Raw genomic sequence first — 19,105 nt, forward strand, 5'->3', positions numbered from 1 at the left:
AATTAATTAAATATTAATATTTGAAATAGCTGATTCAAATATTTCCAGTAAAATATTATGTTTCTGTGGCACCACTGATTTGAAAATTGTATAATAATTCATAGCTTAAACAGTGAAATGCTGACATCCTTAGATTTAAAATTATTTAAAAAAATTAGCAAGGGATATAACGTGAGTGACGTTATGATGTTAATTTAATCATTAAACAGAAACAGTATCATAATATTCTGCTATAGAGATATTTGGGGTTTTTCTTATCCTGCTCACTTATAATTATGATAAACGTAATCATTAACTTATTTATATTACTAATATAAATACTAATTTAAATTGCATTTAAACTGATATTTTTTCCAAACACAAGTGTGAACTTGTAATAAAAAAAAAAAAAAAACATTACATTGAATTATGAAAACATGTAACTGCAATATTGTGGTATAACTTTGTATCTCAGTAAACAGATTGTTTAGAAAGCAGTACATTAAACGTATAACTGATGAGTTTTTATTTTTGAGAAATTTACAAATGCAAATGCTCTTACAACGGTGACCTTCCGGTGACAGATGTATTTACAAACATCAGAAACGCCAATTTTAAATGAATCGCTGTTGTTTATAAACTCAGATGCACTTTGTCCGGAGAAAGAAAATATTAATAGAAAGTCAGGAATCCAGTCAGTCGTCAAAAGAGAGCCTTTCACAAATCCCAACAACAAGAATGAAAGAAACAATAAAGAAAACGTCAATATTTACATGCAGACAGAATAAATTCTGTTTGTCAAAAAAGAAATGGGAGATACACCGCTACATTTAAAAAAAATTGCTGATGGCTTAAATTCACTTGAAAGAACCACGACTAAGACTGAACTTCAAGAGACTGAAGAGAAACTATGCATGCTCTGTATATGCTGGTTAAGGGTTGTTCTGGTGAATATGGAGTTCAGAAGTTGGCGCTGCGGCGTCTCTGCTCATTGATCCAGTCCCCGGGGTTCACGTCCATTTGCAGCATCTTCATGACCCACTTGTCACGTCGTGCCCCGTCAATGAACTCATCCAGAGACAGCTCCCCTGAGGACACAGCAAAGAAACTCAGCATCAGCTGCTTCCGAGCAGAAAGCTGGAATTTATCCACAGTTTGATTAATTACTAACACGAGTCAACTTCTTTAAACATTTACATTTAGTCATTTAGCAGACGCTTTTATCCAAAGCGACGTACAAATGAGGTAAAAAATATGAATATAATAATACAGTACAATAATTTTGAACGCACGCTGCATTGTATAATAAAGGAAAAGACTAAAGTTTGGCGTAACCACTTAAAATATGTAGAAAACCAATGAATCATAGAAAGGTTTACCATCTCCATTCTCATCCACCAGCTCGAATATTCGGTCCACCACCTGATCTGGGGTCAGCAGGTTACACTCTTCGTCAAGTTCACCGTGGCAGGCTTTCTTTAGTCGGTAGATCGACTGAAAAGTAAAGTAAAGGTGCTTGTTTTTTTCTTTCGTAAATGCATAAATATCTATAGTGTTATCACGGTACAGTATAACAGCATCTCTGCACACAAATGTCCCGCTGTCACAGAGGTCGTATGGATTAACCCCCTTTAAACACTGCACTAGCAAGTTTCAGTGTCAAGGTGAAAGTTACGAAACAGGTCGTGAAGCTGTAATCTCAGCACCTGAGCACACAGAGCTATGTTTTTCGTCCTCTTTTTTCCATTAGTAATCTAGTGAACCACTGAAGTATTACAATCCCAGTCGATGCACAAACCCGTCTGACTGTGTTGGCAATGAGAAGGACATGAGAAATGATTACCTCCACAATCTCCTTCAGCTCTGTTTTGTCGATGCAGCCGCTCCCGTCTTTGTCATACATTTTAAAAGTCCATTTCAGTTTGTGCTCCAGCTTTCCTCGCAGCACTAGATTCAAGGCTGCAACGTATTCCAGAAAATCAATAGTGTTGTCCTATGAAAAAAAAGGTTCATTTTTTTAAATATGCAATCTCTTTCCCAGTGTATAGTAAAGTATAGCGTAATATAATATAGTATATTATAATATATGTTATAATATGGGACCCTGGAGCACAAAATCAGTCTTACGTGTCTGGGGTATATTTGTAGCAACAGCTAAAAATACACTGCATGGGTCAAATTATTGATTTTTCTTTCATGTCAAAAATCATTGAGGTATTAAGTAAAGGCCATGTTCCATGAAGATATTTTGTACATTTCTTATTGTAAAAATATTAAAACTTAATATTTCATTAGTAATATGCATTGCTAGGAACTTCCATTTGGACAACTTTAAATGTGATTTTCTTTCTTTTTTTGATTTAGATTTTTTTGCAGCCTCAGATCCCAGATTTTCACATAGTTGTATCTCGGCCAAATATTGTCTTAATAAGCCATACATTAATGGTATGCTTATTTGTTTACTGATTCGAAAATGGACACTTATGGCTGTATATTATGCCTACTTTTGAAACTGAATTTGAAATGGAATAACTTACCCCATTTTTATCAAAAGCACGAAACATGTTTTCTATATAATCAGCCGCTTCTGGGTTTCCAGTTACACCAAAGAAGCTCTTAAACTCGTGCATGAAGAGGGTTCCGCTCGGACATTCAACCACAAACTTTTTATACCACTCCTGCAGTTCAGCAACATCAATCTCTTTATCGTCTGAATCCTCACTGAGTCGCTGACCCATCGCGAAAGATGTCAATAAAGAACACAAGCTCTTCTTCTCAACAAGCAATGTCCATTATCACATCTGGCAGCTTCACTGTCCTGGTATTCTCCCTGATCCAGACATCCCAATAAACCTTTAAGCTCCACAAACTGATGACACGACACCAAAAATGTCTGATTTAAGAGACAAACGTGTTTCCCTTTTAAAATTGTAGGAAAAAACTGAAGTCGGTTTGTACCAAAGTGTAAAACTAACCTCAACCTTTCAGCAAAGGTGCTCTACTGGCTTGGGATTCAGCACAAGGACTATTTTGGATCACATGACTGCAAGGGATTATTCATATCAATCCATGTCTGAATCAATTAGCTTGAAACAAGATCAAGAGCTTTGCAATAATTTATCATTTAGTACACAGAGCGTTCTATTCCTCAATTCAGGTTCAAGGGCTCCCGAGGGTCTCATGTCAGAACATTAACATAAAATTAAAAAAATCTTTTGAAGGCCAGGTTGAAGGCCACAAAAATCTCACATTTAATGGAATAATTGATCAGCGAAAATACATTTTGATAATGTTTGCTTCTTATGCACTTTAACATAGCACTTTACCAAAACAATAAAATAAAATAAATACATCAATAATAAAAAAAATATATTATCATGGACACCTTCCCCTGGTATAAACTTTGTTTTTCAAAGTTATATATGTATACACACACACACACACACACACACACACACACACACACACACACACACAGTATTCAAGATACTATTGCATTTAGATATTTTTGTATTGCTTGGCCATTGTTTTTCTGAACATGAAGGTGGTCCCTGGATCTGCTCTTGATCACTCAATCCTGTGAATCATTCAGACAATCTGAGTCATAATCCCCTCTGCCCTCTGCTCTTACTATTAATAGTTTGTCAAAAATAGGATCTAGAGAAGTCTGGCCTAGTTCATGAGGGTGGTGCATTTTGTCTGGACACGTACCTCTTTGGGCCACACAAAAACTAAAATCTAACAGTTACAGTCTTTAAAATAAAGGTTGCTTCTGCAAAGAATTTTTAACACAGACACGGTGCATTTCAATTCCACAAAAAAGTTATTTTTAGAACTGTTTATCACTTAGAGGTTCTTTGAGGAAACCAAAATCATTCATTGCTTTGAAACCTTTGTTTTTTGAAGGTTGTGGAAGTCCATTGGATTTTTCGAGCGACCCACACCAAAAGTATTTTAACGGGATATGTTGGCTTTATAACTCAGGTACCAGTGTAACAGTGTACCATCTCAAAATGACAGAAAGAATCTACTGTATAATTTGATCCTGCTATTAGTAGCCTACTTAAAGCCACAGTGTTGATAGTTCTGCAGTGGGATATAGGCTGTTTAACCTCAAACAAAAGGGTTTATGTGAGATTACAGAATATTAATGCAAAGCAGAAGACTGATGTTATGATTTCACTATAATAATCTCTTCATATATGCAGTGGAGTAGTGTATGTCGTACATAACACACACACACACACTTGCATGCTGACATACTGAAATGTCAGTGGTCAAAGTTGCTCAGCTGTATAAACACAGTACAGCAAGCCACACAGGGTCTGATTTGTCAGCCCATGAACTTTAAAGACCTTTTCCAAAGTGCTGACTATACTTTATAAGGATAAGCTCCTTTGGCCTACAGGTATCCAGGCCACTCATTGCACAATTAATTCATAATCTTATTGGATTAATAGTGAATGCAAAAACAAATATGAAGAACTTGTACACAACGTGCATACATTCTAATAATATTTTAAATTAATAATAGCATAAAATTACAAATAAAATTAATAATAACATAAAATTTACTTTATTTTATTCATTGTTTCAATCTTGTATTCAATCTTTGTTGTGCCAGTAAAATCAATTACATCTGAAACGATTTAATAGTTTTAGAGTCATAATTATAGCAAATAAGGCAGTAATCAGTACTGACTGATGATCTTTAGATTTAATGAACTGCTGAGCAGTGCTATTTTTTACGATCTGGATTATTAATATATAAAAAATATTCATCACTGCTTTAGTCTGATATGACAATAAATAAGTTACAATGATACAAATATAGCCCATGAAGCATCAGCACAGACAAGAAGAGAAAAGCCAAACTGAATTCAAATTTAGTAGAAAGCAAAGTTATTTTAAAATAAAGCAACACTTTCTGTGAAGCTTAGATTTATAAGACATTATGAGGGTATTCTAAAGGTACCATAATGAATGCATAATGCATTATAAATAACTTAATAATATGTGGTTTCATCTCATGAGCATTCATAAGAACAGTTTTAATGTGTTATGATATTTACTTATTTGTGGTCATAGAGTATGATAATTAATAACACACAATGTCATAATTCATGCGCTTAAATTATAATGGATTATATTTCTCATAGATTTAGTTTCATATAGTTCTATATCTTGTCATTTTACTTCTTACTTTACAAAACAATACCACATATAAGTAATAATAATAACAACTACATGGCAGCTAGCCTTCCTTAGGGTTTTAGTAGTCTCTCTGCTAAATATATGCTGACACTTTATTTTAATGGTTCCTCAACAGAAACACAGAGTATAGGATACTTTGCAAGTATGTGAACATTGTACCTACTCTACCTAAGTCTACTAATACTCTTAGGTTTATATTATAGGCTAAACATTTTCTTTTTCTTTTTCAGTTAAAAGTATTAGCTAGCGTACATTAGCCTCAACATTAGCCTCACAGGATTCAAATAACACTCAGCATCTAACCATTTGCAAGATGCTGTAAGGTACTGTGCAGATCTTAAATAAACAATGTCAAGATATGCTAGTTTATTATAAATGAACTAGCTTTAATTGTGTGTTATTAATAATCATACTCTTAAAAGTTGTAATGCCACTTATAAGTAAATATCACATATACGTAAATATTAGATGGTATTATAATTGTTTTTACAATTATTCATGAGATGTTATAACGCATTAGAAGGTTTTTTATAATGCATTATGCATTCATTATAATGGCTTAAGAATGTCCTTATAATGTATTATAAATGTGGGCTTCATAGAAAGTGTTACCAAAAATACTTACAGATGCCCCTGGGTGTCAGTGTTACAAAGGCTACAGTTTCATGCTGTGATTGGCTGCTTGATGACGATCTTTGGAGCCTATATGAATGGATTCTTAGTGCGGATTGATTTACACACAAAGTATGGCTTATAATTGCTCTGATTAAAGAATGTTGAGTCAAAACTGTCTTGTGTTGTGAGGATTTAGGCTAACATTTACTTAAAACGATTACTAATGTGAATAATCCACCTCAGCGTTAGTCGGTGCACTGTCCATGGGTGTCAACATTAAGCAATCAAAAAAAGACTCCAGAGAGGAGAGTTATTCACTGCCTCTGAATTGAGATGAATGTCTGATCCAGTTGCCAGGGCAGTGAAATAATATTTCCTCTGTCTCTCATCCCACCTCCACAAGCCCCTCACCCAAAACACACAGCAGGGAAGCGAGAGCAATATTTCTGATGGCACATCTCGCTCCTTTAATCAGAATGAGTAATAATCATCCACAGCGCACACACACACACACACACACTGCAGGGAAATGAAAAAGCAGAAATTAGGATAAGTACAGAGCACTACTGTTTAATTAGAGTATCAGCAGTTACCTGAGCATGGATTCAAAGGCTTATTAAGCACTTTACTGTTTATGGTTATGCATTTTTTTATGCAAATTAATGAATTATTTGGCCACATCCTTCATCTAATAATAGCCCATGTGTAGCCTATTTGAAATTAAATGCATTCATTATTTTATTAATATTACTACATGATAAGAGGTGCAGGAACGCACAAAATCTGCCATTTAGACAACTGCCAGACTGTAAAGTCATAAATCAACCCCCAAGAGCTGAGGCAAGGTACAAGACATCTTTAATCCCCATCTTGACAAGACGTGACATTTGAAGATGTTCTGGTTGTGTACTTCATCCAAAATAAACGGAGGTGACATTTTTGGGATTATTCGTTTATCTTTGTTCTGTAAACCAGCCAAGAAAAAAAATGAATTTGCTTGTGCAGGCCCGGGATCACACTGAACGTGTTTTTGCGTTACAATGAGGCTGCCAGATAATTACCCCTCTAGTATCAGTAGGTTTAGGGTCTGTTTTTGTGGGGGAGGAGTGAGATGGATAATGTGCAAGAGGGTTGAGAATGAGCATAACACAGAATACGTAATTAAATGACAGTTTATATCTCAGAATTACGTCACAAATTTGTAATTGTGACCTTTTTCTCAGAGTTGTGATTTTACAAATACAAAGCTAGAATTGGGAGACAAAGTCAGAATTGCAAGATATTAAATCAGAATTGTGTGATATAAACTTGCAATTTTGACTTTTTCTCTTGCAATTGTGAATTTGAGTTTTTCTTACAAAGTCTAGTTCTAAGTAGAAAAAAGATTTGTGAGAATCTGACAATTCTGACTTAACCAGCAATTGGGAGTTTATATCCCTCAATTCTGAGGAAATAAGATCAAATTGTGAGTTTGTATCAGTTAAATTGTGAGATGCAAGCTCACAATTGTTAGAAAAACGTCAGAATTGTGAAACGTAAACACAATTGCAAGACCGTTTTTTGAAATGTATCTTTTTATTCAATTCAATACAATCAATAAATAAAAATCTATATCTAAAAAATAAAAATAAAAAGGTAACTGCACCTTTTTATCTCACAAATGTGACTCGTAATTATGAGCCCTGACCTCAATCCTATTGAGCATCTTTGGAAGGAGCTGAAACATGCAGTCTGGAAAAGGCACCCTTCAAACCGGACACAACTGGAGCAGTTTGCTCATGAGGAGTGGGCCAAAATACCTGCTGAGAGGTGCAGAAGTCTCATTGACAGTTACAGGAAGCGTTTGATTGCAGTGATTGCCTCAAAAGGTTGCGCAACAAAATATTAAGTTAGGGGTACCATCATTTTTGTCCAGGTCTGTTTCGTGAGTTTATTTTTTTTTAATAATTCTGTTGAAGCATGGTTGAAAAACAATGTCTGACTTTCATTGGTTAACATTTATAGAATTTTATTTATTATTACTTTTGTCAGATTAAAGTTATTTCTGTGACCATTGTGAGTTTTTCTTTCATTGACCAAAGGGTACCAACAATTTTGTCCACGTCTGTAGCTTTTTGAGAACTGTAAGAGATAAAGTCGCAATAACCTTTTTTTTTAAATTCAATTGCGGAAACGGCTTCAATGTATTTGTAATTATGTAAACGTACCCTGTATTTTCAGCTAGCCTACCTGTTTCCACATCGCAAGGTTACACTTTAGACATTCTACTAACTATAACTTTGTAACTACATGTCATCTACATGTCAACTAATTCACATTAATTTGCAGCAACATGTCTACTTACTCTCAGAGTAGATTGATGGTGAAGGTTTAAGGTTAGCAGAATAGCTACTTACTGTTACAAGACTATCGACTATCGACTATCAAAATAAAGTGTTGCCCATTGCAATGCTTCTCACAGTTTTTTAGCTTCTTACATGCAATTTTACAACACCCTGTTATTATAAACAAGCTTACACTTTAAAACCCGAGATATGCTTTTGTTAATTTGGCTGCGCTGCATTCTTGAGTCTAACGTTAAAGTTTAAGAAAGACACATTGAACCACACAGGATCACATAGAAATGTTCAAAGAGTTTATTACAGAAATCGCAGTAGAGGCACTACCTCACATATATAGGCACTGAACTACTGAACTGGACTCGCAATTGTGTGTCAACACGGTTCAACACAATTCAGATTAAAATCCAGACCATGTTAACCCATCTATAAGTTTCAAGTGAAGTTCTCTATGTGATATGCGGCTCGAATCTCTGCTATAACATACAATGGGGGATTTAACCGGTGCCAGAGATATTCTGTGCAGTTTATATATTGCTTTCTAACTACTCTTCATCCTGACGACATTATTAAAGGTGCTGTAAGCAGTTGGGAATCTGGGAATATTAAACATGAACGTGACTCTAATCTGACAGATATCACTGAAATAGGTGTCCTGAGAAATCACACCTGTCTCTGTGACAGCTCTAGAATCTGTAAACAAAAACACAATTAAACATTCAGGGGGCGCCAGCGCTATTTCAGCCAATCAGAAACATTCTCTATCAGTTAACCGTTCTTGTCTCTGAACCGATTAAAAAAAAAACGTTTAAAATGAGAATAATAGTGAAGCACTTACAGCACCTTTAAGGAGAAAAACAAAATCCTGTCATCATTACCCTCATATCATCCCAAATCTGTAGGAATTCTTTTGTCAGTCATACAGATATAGAATGACGTGAAGAATGATGCCAGAATTCACATTTCTTTTAGGTGAACTGTCCCTTTAAGACAGGCAACTGAAATTTCTTTCGAATGTTATCATCAACATTTTACACAAAGCTTTAATCAACAGCCATCAATAGCCTAGTTATGAATAAATGTCTCAACTCACACAGGTTCATGTCTACAGTGCTCATACAACATCAATTCTATAGTCCCATAGTTCTTCACAGAATAAACGTGGATAACAGTTACCTGTTTTTCAAAGTGTAACAACAGAGGCTGATTCAGTGCGTGGTCGACAACAGTACGCTCGAGGGTTTAACAGCTTTCGCTGTGTGGATGGGTGCAGTGTAATCTCATGGGACATTGTGAGTTCCTCTGGGCCGTCCGTGTGTCTCTGCTCATCTACCTCATTATGAAACAATCCTCCATGGCAATATTTCAGATGTGGAAAAGCAAGAACTAAAATTGCATTTTCTGCTCAGGGCTAAAACCGAGACTTATCTGTCTAGATTAGAGATTATGCAGCGCGATAATGTGGATTTTGACTGATTTCCTTATGGAGATTATGAGTCAGAAGCTGAAATGCGGCACTGCTTGTTGAAGACTGTCAGAGGCCATCAGCTACCACTAATACACCACTACATGACGGCACAACATCATAAAAAACAACAGACCATCTCAACAGCTCCTCAGATTACGGGTCAACATGACAACCTGTCACCTCACAAAGCAACAAAAACAAACAGGTTAACCCACGAAACACTGGAGAAACTGCATTTAGTTCAACAACCCACCACAGAGAATATTCAGAACATGGAGAAACGTGAAAAATCACTGCAAAACAACTGCTACTTAGAGTTTAGGTGATCATACACTGGGTTTACTCCAAAGTGATTTCCATACAAATAAGGGTAAAAGACGAAATGCATTTGAACATGTTTACATAATATAAAAAAAGCCTGGAGTCCAACTATTTGAATTCCCTAAAGTAATTTAAAGCACTGTGGAGAGGTCTGAACGACACCTCGGAAATAAACAAATCGAGTAAAACATTTCGCACCTCTAGATATGAGAATATGAGCTCACTTCACCCACATTCGGCGGCGCTCAGATCGTGGTCAAATGAATTCCGAAAACAGCCTGTTTAACATCCTGAGACATTTTTTTTTTTCCATGAGAGTAAAGAAGTTCAGTGTTTCCATTTCGTAGAGGCAGCAGAAATGAGGCTCGAGAGCGAAAGCGAAAAATACTCTGCCAAGATGAGTCATGTGTCTCGTTGCAAACTTCGTAGACAAGAAAAAAATAGAGGTATATTTCTCTCGGCATTATCTCTTTTCCTCAGATCATCTATTCACACGTTGTCGTCTCCTGCGGTGCTGGAGGGTGTTTCGAATTTGAACCTCTGTGACGTTTAACCTCACATGAAGCGAAGTGAAAATGAACTCGCTATTTCAGTTAGCCTGCAGCAGAACCTACACTGATGAGACCAGAAATAAAATCAAATCAAATAAAATGAAATGAAAAATTTTAAAATAGCAATTATTACCTTAAAAACGTAAAAGAAAAAGTAGATAAAGTAAAATAAGAAAGCCCATTTCCTGGCATTGTCACGTATCTTCAGTTCTCTGCTGTCTTAGAGTAAGATGGCTTTCACAGCTTCATACAGATTAAAATATGTCTATTTCCACTTTAAAACGATGCCCATGATCGCCAGCACAGCATCACAGTCACAGGGGAGGCTTCAATCTAAAACAAGGATGTGGATTGTATTCGTTGTTCCTTTGATTCTAACGTTTCTAAGATTCATTTTAATGTTGGATGTAAACCGAACCGACATTCAATCCTCACCAGTTCAACCAAAAACGTACAAACAGCCATTTGCACTCAAACAACGGTCAGTATGAATATGTATGAACGTCTTATTACGCCCTCGGGCACCCTATCACCTAATAACAACGGGCCAGCAAACAGTCTGTGACCAGAACGTGATGATAATCGACGTGTGGGTGCACATATTTATACAAACACACGCAGACCTGATAAATCCAACCCATACTGACCTCTCACAGCCAAGATGCACCTGAATTTAAGTGCATTCAAAGCTGTCAGTGAGCATTGTGAATTCCTGACATGCATGAGTTCTGTTTTCAGCATGCTAAATGAGCTCAGTGACCCGATACCCTTGTCAAATCATCAGTGGGGGCAATGCAAGACCCTCACAGGGCACTGGTGAAGCGAAAATGAGCTGTAAGAGGTCTACATCGAGGGTTTTATCTCATCAAAAATTACAGGAAGTGAGCCCTCTGTCCTCCTCCACGTACCCTGAGAGCGATCCTCTCTCGCCCCGTAAATGGGTCACTCAGAAACAGTTAACGTGAGCCGCGAATCGCAACCGCATTGACTAGATTTAATTAGCTCTTACCCTGAAGAAACAACTTCCGATTAAATATAAATGTGATTGTGAACTCGAGCTGCGAACACACTTCCTGTGTTTAAAGCGCTGAGCAATCGTGGAAATTTGCTCAGCTGATTTATTAAGAATTTATAAAATTGTAATGTCTAATAATTTAGCGTCAAGGTTTCCTCAAACAGCACACTCCAGAAGAAAAACACACTTTACAAGACTAACTTCATTAGTATTAAAGGAATGTTCTGGATTCTATGCGAGCTCTATTACCTCAAAAAACTGGTTCATCAGCAAATAAAAACAAATATAATAGCTTATATTTACAGTAATGGACTTACAGTGGTCAGTCTGTAGGGCAAGACATTACACTATAGGATCAACATCTAATTTAAAAAAAATTTTTTTCAATGTAACCACAAAAATTAACCATATTCAGGCTAACATGAGATTATTGAATATTTCAACTTTTAAACATTTAAGGCAAGTGACAGACCCATGCATGTGTTTTTTATTAGGGGTTATGATGACAAACATAAACCATAACAGGTTTTTACACCTATTGACCATAGAATTTGAGATAAGTACTCTTTAAAATAAAAAGTTATTTGACCTAATAACCTAATACAAAAATATGAATACGAGATAATTTATTTTATTTTAAATAATAACTTTATTCACCTAGAATGCATTAAATTGTCAGTAAAGACATTTATAATGTTACCAAAGCTTTCTTAGTGAAATAAATGCTGTTTTCATCCTGAAAAAATGCATCAGGTTTTCCACTAAAGTATCAAGCAGCACAACTGTTTTTTAATATTGCTTTCTTGAGCATTAGGATGATTTCTGACTAATTATCATTTTGTATTTCATAACAAAAAAATCACTATATTACAATTTTACTTAATATTTGATCAAATAAATGCAATCTTGGTGAGCTTAAAGGACTTCTTTAAAAAACACAAAATATCTTAATAAATAACATGTTAAATAACAGATTTTTGTAAAAAAAGAATTATTAATACCACTTTAATAAAAATGCATGCCTTGCCCTTTAACTGCCCACTGCAAGAGCATTACTGTTAATGCATTCTTTGCTTGTTTTTATGGACGCTTTAAAATGATGATCTGTGCTAATCGAGATACTTTCAAGCTAAATCAGTTTTGAACCCAGAGCGTTCCTTTAATTAACCGGCTAGATGAACCCTGTTCTCCTCCATCTCCCCCGTCTCATGCTACAGTGAGGCATCAGTGATTTGCCGTTAAAAGAGTTGCTCTTTCCACGCGTAACAATGCTCAATTTCACACGTGCATGGCTGTGAAGGTACAAAAACACACAAGCATCCGCCTCCCGTTTCTGTAGTCTCGTGCAGAAGATCCTTTGTTTGTCAATAATACAAAAAGTGCTAAACATGCTACCTCAGACGGGTGCTGTGGCAGCGTGGTGGATATGGCCCTAAGTTCCTCTTTAGTTTGCCAGAAAATTACCCTGCTTTGATACTGAAAAATGTCGTACAGTTCAAAGGCGCCTGGAGTGCTTGCGTGTGTCTGTCCGTGTAGGTCTGCACATCTATCTCTATATATTAATATAATTAGAATTATATATTTAAATATATATATATATGTTAATAAATATATTTACTATACATAATATAGTTAGATGAATGATATATTTAAGTATTTTTTGCTTGTCTTAGATCTCCAGTCCAAAACTTCTCTGTCCAGAGGTGTGGAACGCTGTCCAAGCTCCAGTAGATTGTCTCCACTATTCAAAGTATAAAGCTGATGCGTCCTCTGAGGGGAAAGTCTGTGAATATTTGTCAGAGAGACACACACACACACGTCAGCTTGACGTCAGTATGCACTTGTGTGTGTGTGTGTGTGTGTGTGTGTGTTTGCGGAGCTTACACTCCGGAAAGTACAGCATGTGAGGATTTGGGTAGTTGTTCAGTAGCATGTGTTTGTGTGTCAGACGGTCTCTTTAAAGCAGAGGGCTTCCACGGCGTTGCTGGGACCTTGGGACACCCCTCCGATGAGAAACAGCATGTTTGGGGTCTGAATGGAGGCACAGGAGCAGCGAGGGCTGGGTAACGGGGCCACGGTTTCCCATCTCCTCTTCAGCTGGTTATAACTCTCCACTGAGGCCAGCGGGGACGGCTGGTTACCTGAGAGCACACAAAACAACAATCAAACTGGAATCCAGCACCGTGTGTACTGAAGTTCTCGAAATGGGTAGCAAATGCATGACAGTTTTAATGTACCAATGGGTGACACTGATTGTAACCATGAAATATGATAAATGTAAATGCTGCAGACCACATAGATGTGATCATCCATATAGTGGTCATATAGAGGTTTTGAAACTGGTCAATATTGAGTGCTTAAGGGTTTGTGGAAATTTGTGTTTTTTTGTGCTGTTAAATTGATTAACTGAATGCAAAATAAAGTTTGTTGTTATATATTGACAAACACACACACACACACACACACACATATTCATATTTATTTATTCATATATATGTTTTATACAATAAATAGAAAAAAGTTAAAAGTCAAATTTTCATCCAAAAATCCAGTAGAACAATTATATACTAATAATAATTCTGAGTAGATAAAAAATTAAATAAAAATAAAAGATTTTGTACCTTTTACCACAATTTAGTGACGTCTGATTAATAAATGATATAATCCTTTTTTGACTGTTGGATGAGTACAGATCTCCTTTGTCTATATACCTTTTCTGATTTATATATATATATATATATATATATATATATATATATATATATATATATATATATATATTACATGCCTTAAATATATGCATGTTTGTGCATTTATATATTTCATAATAAAAGGAATTAGAAACAATGTGATTACATAAAAAAATATGATTATGTTATTACATATTTATTATATAAGCAAAATTACCAGTACTACAATTTTTAACCAATCAGATGCTCTCTAGAAACGAGGACGTCCTGCAAGTAGCAAATTATAATCCATGATCCCTTCCATATTTCTGTATTCACAAAGAAAAGCACTGCCTGTCCAGAATTAAAAGTTAATCAGATAAACTAAACAAGCGTCCCAATCCATATGTGAAACCTAAAGTAAATATTTCCAGATTCAGTGCATCACAGACAGGTGTGCAGACAGCGCTGCACATTACACATCCTCTCCAGCCGTTCAATCAACACAACACCCTCTCCGCATTAGCATACAGCATCCACAGCACGCATCCCCTCACAGCACACACACACACACACACACACACACACACACTGCAGAGGTTTCTTGCAGATGAAGCACTTGCCACCTGGTGGGTTTTGGGACTAAAGCAGGTTTGAACAGGTGGCGGCATGCAGATTTCTTCAAATTATGTAACTCCTACAGATTCTGTGGCTTATGCTTCGAGAAACTTTTGCTCTGATGTTGCAAAATAAATTAATAAATAAATAACAACAAAGTTTCCCTGGCAAGCGCTGGCACAAACACTGCAGTCGCAGCGAAGAGCGAACATTTTCTCATTTTCCCCAGGGTCAGTTCGACTAGGCTGGCTGTTTGCACTCCTTTGCCTTCAGCACGGAGACCTAAATCATCACGCCGTACCTGCCGCTAAGTTTCCATGGTTACTCAAATTGAAGTGCAGATGATATGGACGGACTGGTGCGGTGACTATTGTTATCATAATTTCCTGGTAGAACAAACACTTGGGCGAATCCGCTTGCGGTAATCAAAAGTGTCACGTCGAGCTGTGCTCCGGCGCTGAAGCGGAGAGCTCGAGCGTGTTGCTACGTATCCTCAGGCGCTTTTGTGTTCACGCAAATACATATTTGTAAAAGCGGTTTTGCAAGAGCTGTTGCAAAGGTTAGATCATCTTTGCTGAATGATTCTCACCACCATCTATGGGGAGCCGGCCACCTCGACAGAAAAGCAAATCCTAAAGAAAAGTGTTAACTCATAAAATGAAATTAAAATCTTTAATCTCTATGTTAAGATAAATGCTCAGTGCTCTCATATTAGAAAATGAAGTGGAACTACTACCACTGTTACTCAGAATAATGATAAAAAACCTAAACCTTTTTACCTAAACCACATTTTTGATTTAGTTGTTTGTTAAAAATTGTAAAAAAATTTAAAAATGGGGAAAAGGCCGTTGTTTTCTCAGGTGCTGGATTAAACCAGGCATAATTAAAATAATGCAGGCCAAGATACTCATAAGGATAAGTAAAATATAAATGATTATATATATATATATATATATATATATATATATATATATATATATATATATATATAGAATATTTTCAGTTGATGCAATTTCAGTGCATTACAAACATGCAATTTTTTTTTTTATTTATTTGTTTTTGTTACAATCATAATAGTAATGTTAGTAGTAAATAGTAATAGTAATGGTTGCTATAGTAATGACATGAATACACTGCCAAGACACTACAGCTAAGAGCATCTGTCAGAGTGAAAAGAGGGTGGGAAAATTGAAAAGTTTGTCTTGTCATGTCTGTCGTGACATCTTCAGAAGGCACATGAGAGAACATTAAGCAATGGAGGCATTTTACTCAGTAAAGCACAGAATGCACAAAACTATAGAGTCGTTGACTACATAATGAATTTGAAGGAAAGTGAAAAATGAAAAAAGTGAGCACAGCTCCAAAAATATTCTCCATTTTGTGTGATGTGTTATGGATAGTGCATATGAAAGCATTTAAAAATATAGCAAAACTTGCAGTAATTTAGTGTTTAATGCGCTTTATTTTGTTAATCACAATGGAATATTTTTTTCATTCTTTGCATTTTATATCAATACAATACATCCTATATACATGCAATATATATCCAATGATTGTCAAAAGAAATCTAAAAGTAGTCAAGAAGTAGTCAAATTATATTCCCCAAAATGTGAAATGTAATACATATATGTGTATATGTGCTGAATAGGTCCTGAATTATGAAACTACCTGAACAAATGCATGTTTAGTTTTTTTTGTGTAAATCTCATTTAATACAATATTTATATACTTTTGAAAAACATCACAAGTCATCAGCCAAATATGACAAAACAGTTAAGATTCCTAATTATCCAGTTTCCTTAATATATTCCTCCTGGAAAACCGTGATAACACCTGAACTAATGAGCATATATGAGCATATGTGAGCAACAGAGTACATTTGAATGAGGCCATAGATGATTTAGGGACAAATCATCTGAAGAGCAATTTCCTGAACATCATCTCCAATATGGACCTAATAGCAGCCATTAATTCTAGAAAGACATGAGAAACTACAGGGAATGAAGCATCTCCTCCAGTTATGTCATTACGTCTCAATATGGTCTGAGTGTCCAATAACATCTGTTAAAAAAAAAGGAACAAAAGAAAAAGAAGTGGGCAGGACTAAAATACTAGCAAAGACACAAAAAGAGGCTCAGAATAAGCAACAGATACAGCAGAGACACTAAAAACCAAGGGAGGATAAAACCAAACGAGACAAGACATGAAGGGGACAGGGTAGAAAGAGGTGACAACAACTAAGAGAGGTAGAGCAAGCAGGTGAGGGATGAAGTAGTGTGACGCTCTCATGCTCACACACATACACACAATCCTCCATCGGCTGCTGTGATGCCTGAAATTCTGTCTATTTCTAGACATAGGAAAAGATGAAATAAAAATGTGCCATGTTTAATCTGCAACGCTCTGCCCTAAATATCATTTTTTGGGAAGATGCAGAATTTCTCGCCCACTCTTTGAGCTGACATTTATTGAAGAAATCTCTCTTCCTCTAGTAATGCAGCCACAGACAAAACAGACTGGAAAAAAAAAATAAGGCAGTATTTCAGACCGATTTCACTAGAGCGCAAAGACCCAAATGAGCAAATCATTTCGTTTGAGTGATTCATTGTTCCATAATGAGGCTAAGTGTGATTCTTTGACTTTCCAATTAAAACTAAGTTGAAACAAACGCATAAGGGAATGTTGATCAAACTACGAAATCAATGCAAGTTATACCGATCGCTTCCTGAAGGTAGATGGCATAGTAGGTAAAGTTGTTGAGATGTGGCCTGTAATGGTTGCAGAAGGTACACTGTGAGGTGGATTCTTGTTGCTAGGTGACATTAGTGCACAGTACTTACTCATGGCTGCACATAAAGACCTGGCATAATGAATCCATTTGCTTGATATGGCATTTTATTATGAGGCCGTTTCTGCCGCGGGTTGTTCGGAAAAATGACAGTCTTTGCACTGCGCTTTGTAGATTTCTCTCCTGGTTTTCTAAGCTCAGTAGATCCTATTTGCATAATCTATTCAACAAGGCCAGTCACTTACCGAGTCCCCCAGCAGCGATGACCCGTCCACCGAGACAGCCAGCTACGAAGTCCGCCCGCTTCTCTCTCATGCGACAGCTCCGCGTGGCCTTCAACCACACACCTGCACACAGGTGAAAAACACACAAAGGTCGAAGACGTCAAGATCGCACCAGAGATATTGTTGGTAAAACCAAAACCCAGAAAACAGATCGCTAGAGTCCCAGCCTCAGTTGTTTTGTTACTGTACATTAGCTGCAGCCACACAGATACAATATAAACATGTGATTTCATTCCCAGCTGTTTACCTTCAAAGACATAACTTGCTGGTTTTGTAACTTACATGAGTTTTTAGCATAAACTAAATGTATCTGACAATTTAAACACAATAAGACATGAAGGAGAACCTAGTTTAGCACCCACAAGCCGAGTTACAGCCGTTTTGTTTGCGCTCAGAAAACCGTGTGTCAGAAGTTCAACCGAACTTGATTTCAGCATGATAGAAATAATAATTAATTCCAAACCAAACAGATGTTTTTTGGCAGTTCTGAATATCTGAGGTGTGAGCTGTGAACGAACAGTGTTATTCTGGAAAAGGGGGCTGGGAGCAGCAGATAATTTGCATTTAGATAATTTTGCACTGTTAAGTACAAAAATTAAACAAAATGAGAAACTACAGGCATATTTAAAACAAAACAACAAAATATAAAAATTATAATATCAATATCATATTATAATAGCTTTCTTATTCCATGAGAGAGTTTGCCATTACAATGGATTTGTTTCCAAACAGTCCATTAAATAATATGACAAATACAAAGAGTTTACCAGTTTGTGTGGTTTTTGCATTACAAGTTCAGCCAGTGGTCCATGGGTATGACATCTTATAAAATATTATATATATATATATATATATATATATATATATATATATATATATATATATATATATATACAGTTCAAAATTCTTAGGTCAGTATTTTTACCAAGAGCAACAAAAAAGGTCTTTTACCTTCAGTTTCTTCAAGTGTCTAGGAGACATTGCCATAGTTTCTTCATATAAAGTCAGATGGACTAAATGTTCAGATCAGATATCTGTGTGGAGCACCGGCTGCTGTCAGATTCCTTGTACATGCTTATACTTATATTACTCCTATATTTCCTGCTGACACAATACAGCAAAAGATAGAAATATAAGGCAAAACTGTTTTTGTTGTTGGTGAAAACACTAATGACCTAAGATTTTGCATAGTAGTATATATATATATATATATTAGGGGTGGGACACAGTTGTTGTGGTTCGGT

The 19,105-nt window shown here is 36.0% G+C and overlaps 2 protein-coding genes across 3 annotated transcripts in view; both read right to left on the minus strand.

Annotated features, from left to right (window-relative positions):
- Positions 1-508: 508 nt before the first annotated feature.
- Positions 509-3,879, minus strand: guca1b (guanylate cyclase activator 1B). Its single transcript, XM_043224593.1, has 4 exons — positions 2,517-3,879; positions 1,823-1,972; positions 1,359-1,473; positions 509-1,067 (listed from the first exon to the last, which is right to left on the minus strand). The coding sequence occupies exons 1-4, from the start codon at positions 2,715-2,717 to the stop codon at positions 940-942; spliced, it is 594 nt and encodes a 197-aa protein (XP_043080528.1). The 5' UTR covers positions 2,718-3,879; the 3' UTR covers positions 509-939.
- Positions 3,880-12,397: 8,518 nt separating this feature from the next.
- LOC122329255 (kelch domain-containing protein 8B-like) overlaps positions 12,398-19,105 on the minus strand; it is an 86,447-nt gene continuing 79,739 nt past the window's right edge. For both annotated transcript variants that reach the window (XM_043225461.1, XM_043225460.1), the window contains 2 exons: positions 17,823-17,924; positions 12,398-13,643 (listed from right to left, as the gene is read on the minus strand). In XM_043225461.1, the coding sequence (XP_043081396.1) occupies positions 13,447-13,643; positions 17,823-17,924 (299 nt within the window). In that variant the 3' untranslated portion in view covers positions 12,398-13,446. The remainder of the gene's footprint in view (positions 13,644-17,822; positions 17,925-19,105) is intronic.

The sequence above is a fragment of the Puntigrus tetrazona genome, chromosome 23 (genome assembly GCF_018831695.1).
Source record: "Puntigrus tetrazona isolate hp1 chromosome 23, ASM1883169v1, whole genome shotgun sequence".
Classification (NCBI taxonomy): Eukaryota; Metazoa; Chordata; class Actinopteri; order Cypriniformes; family Cyprinidae; genus Puntigrus; species Puntigrus tetrazona.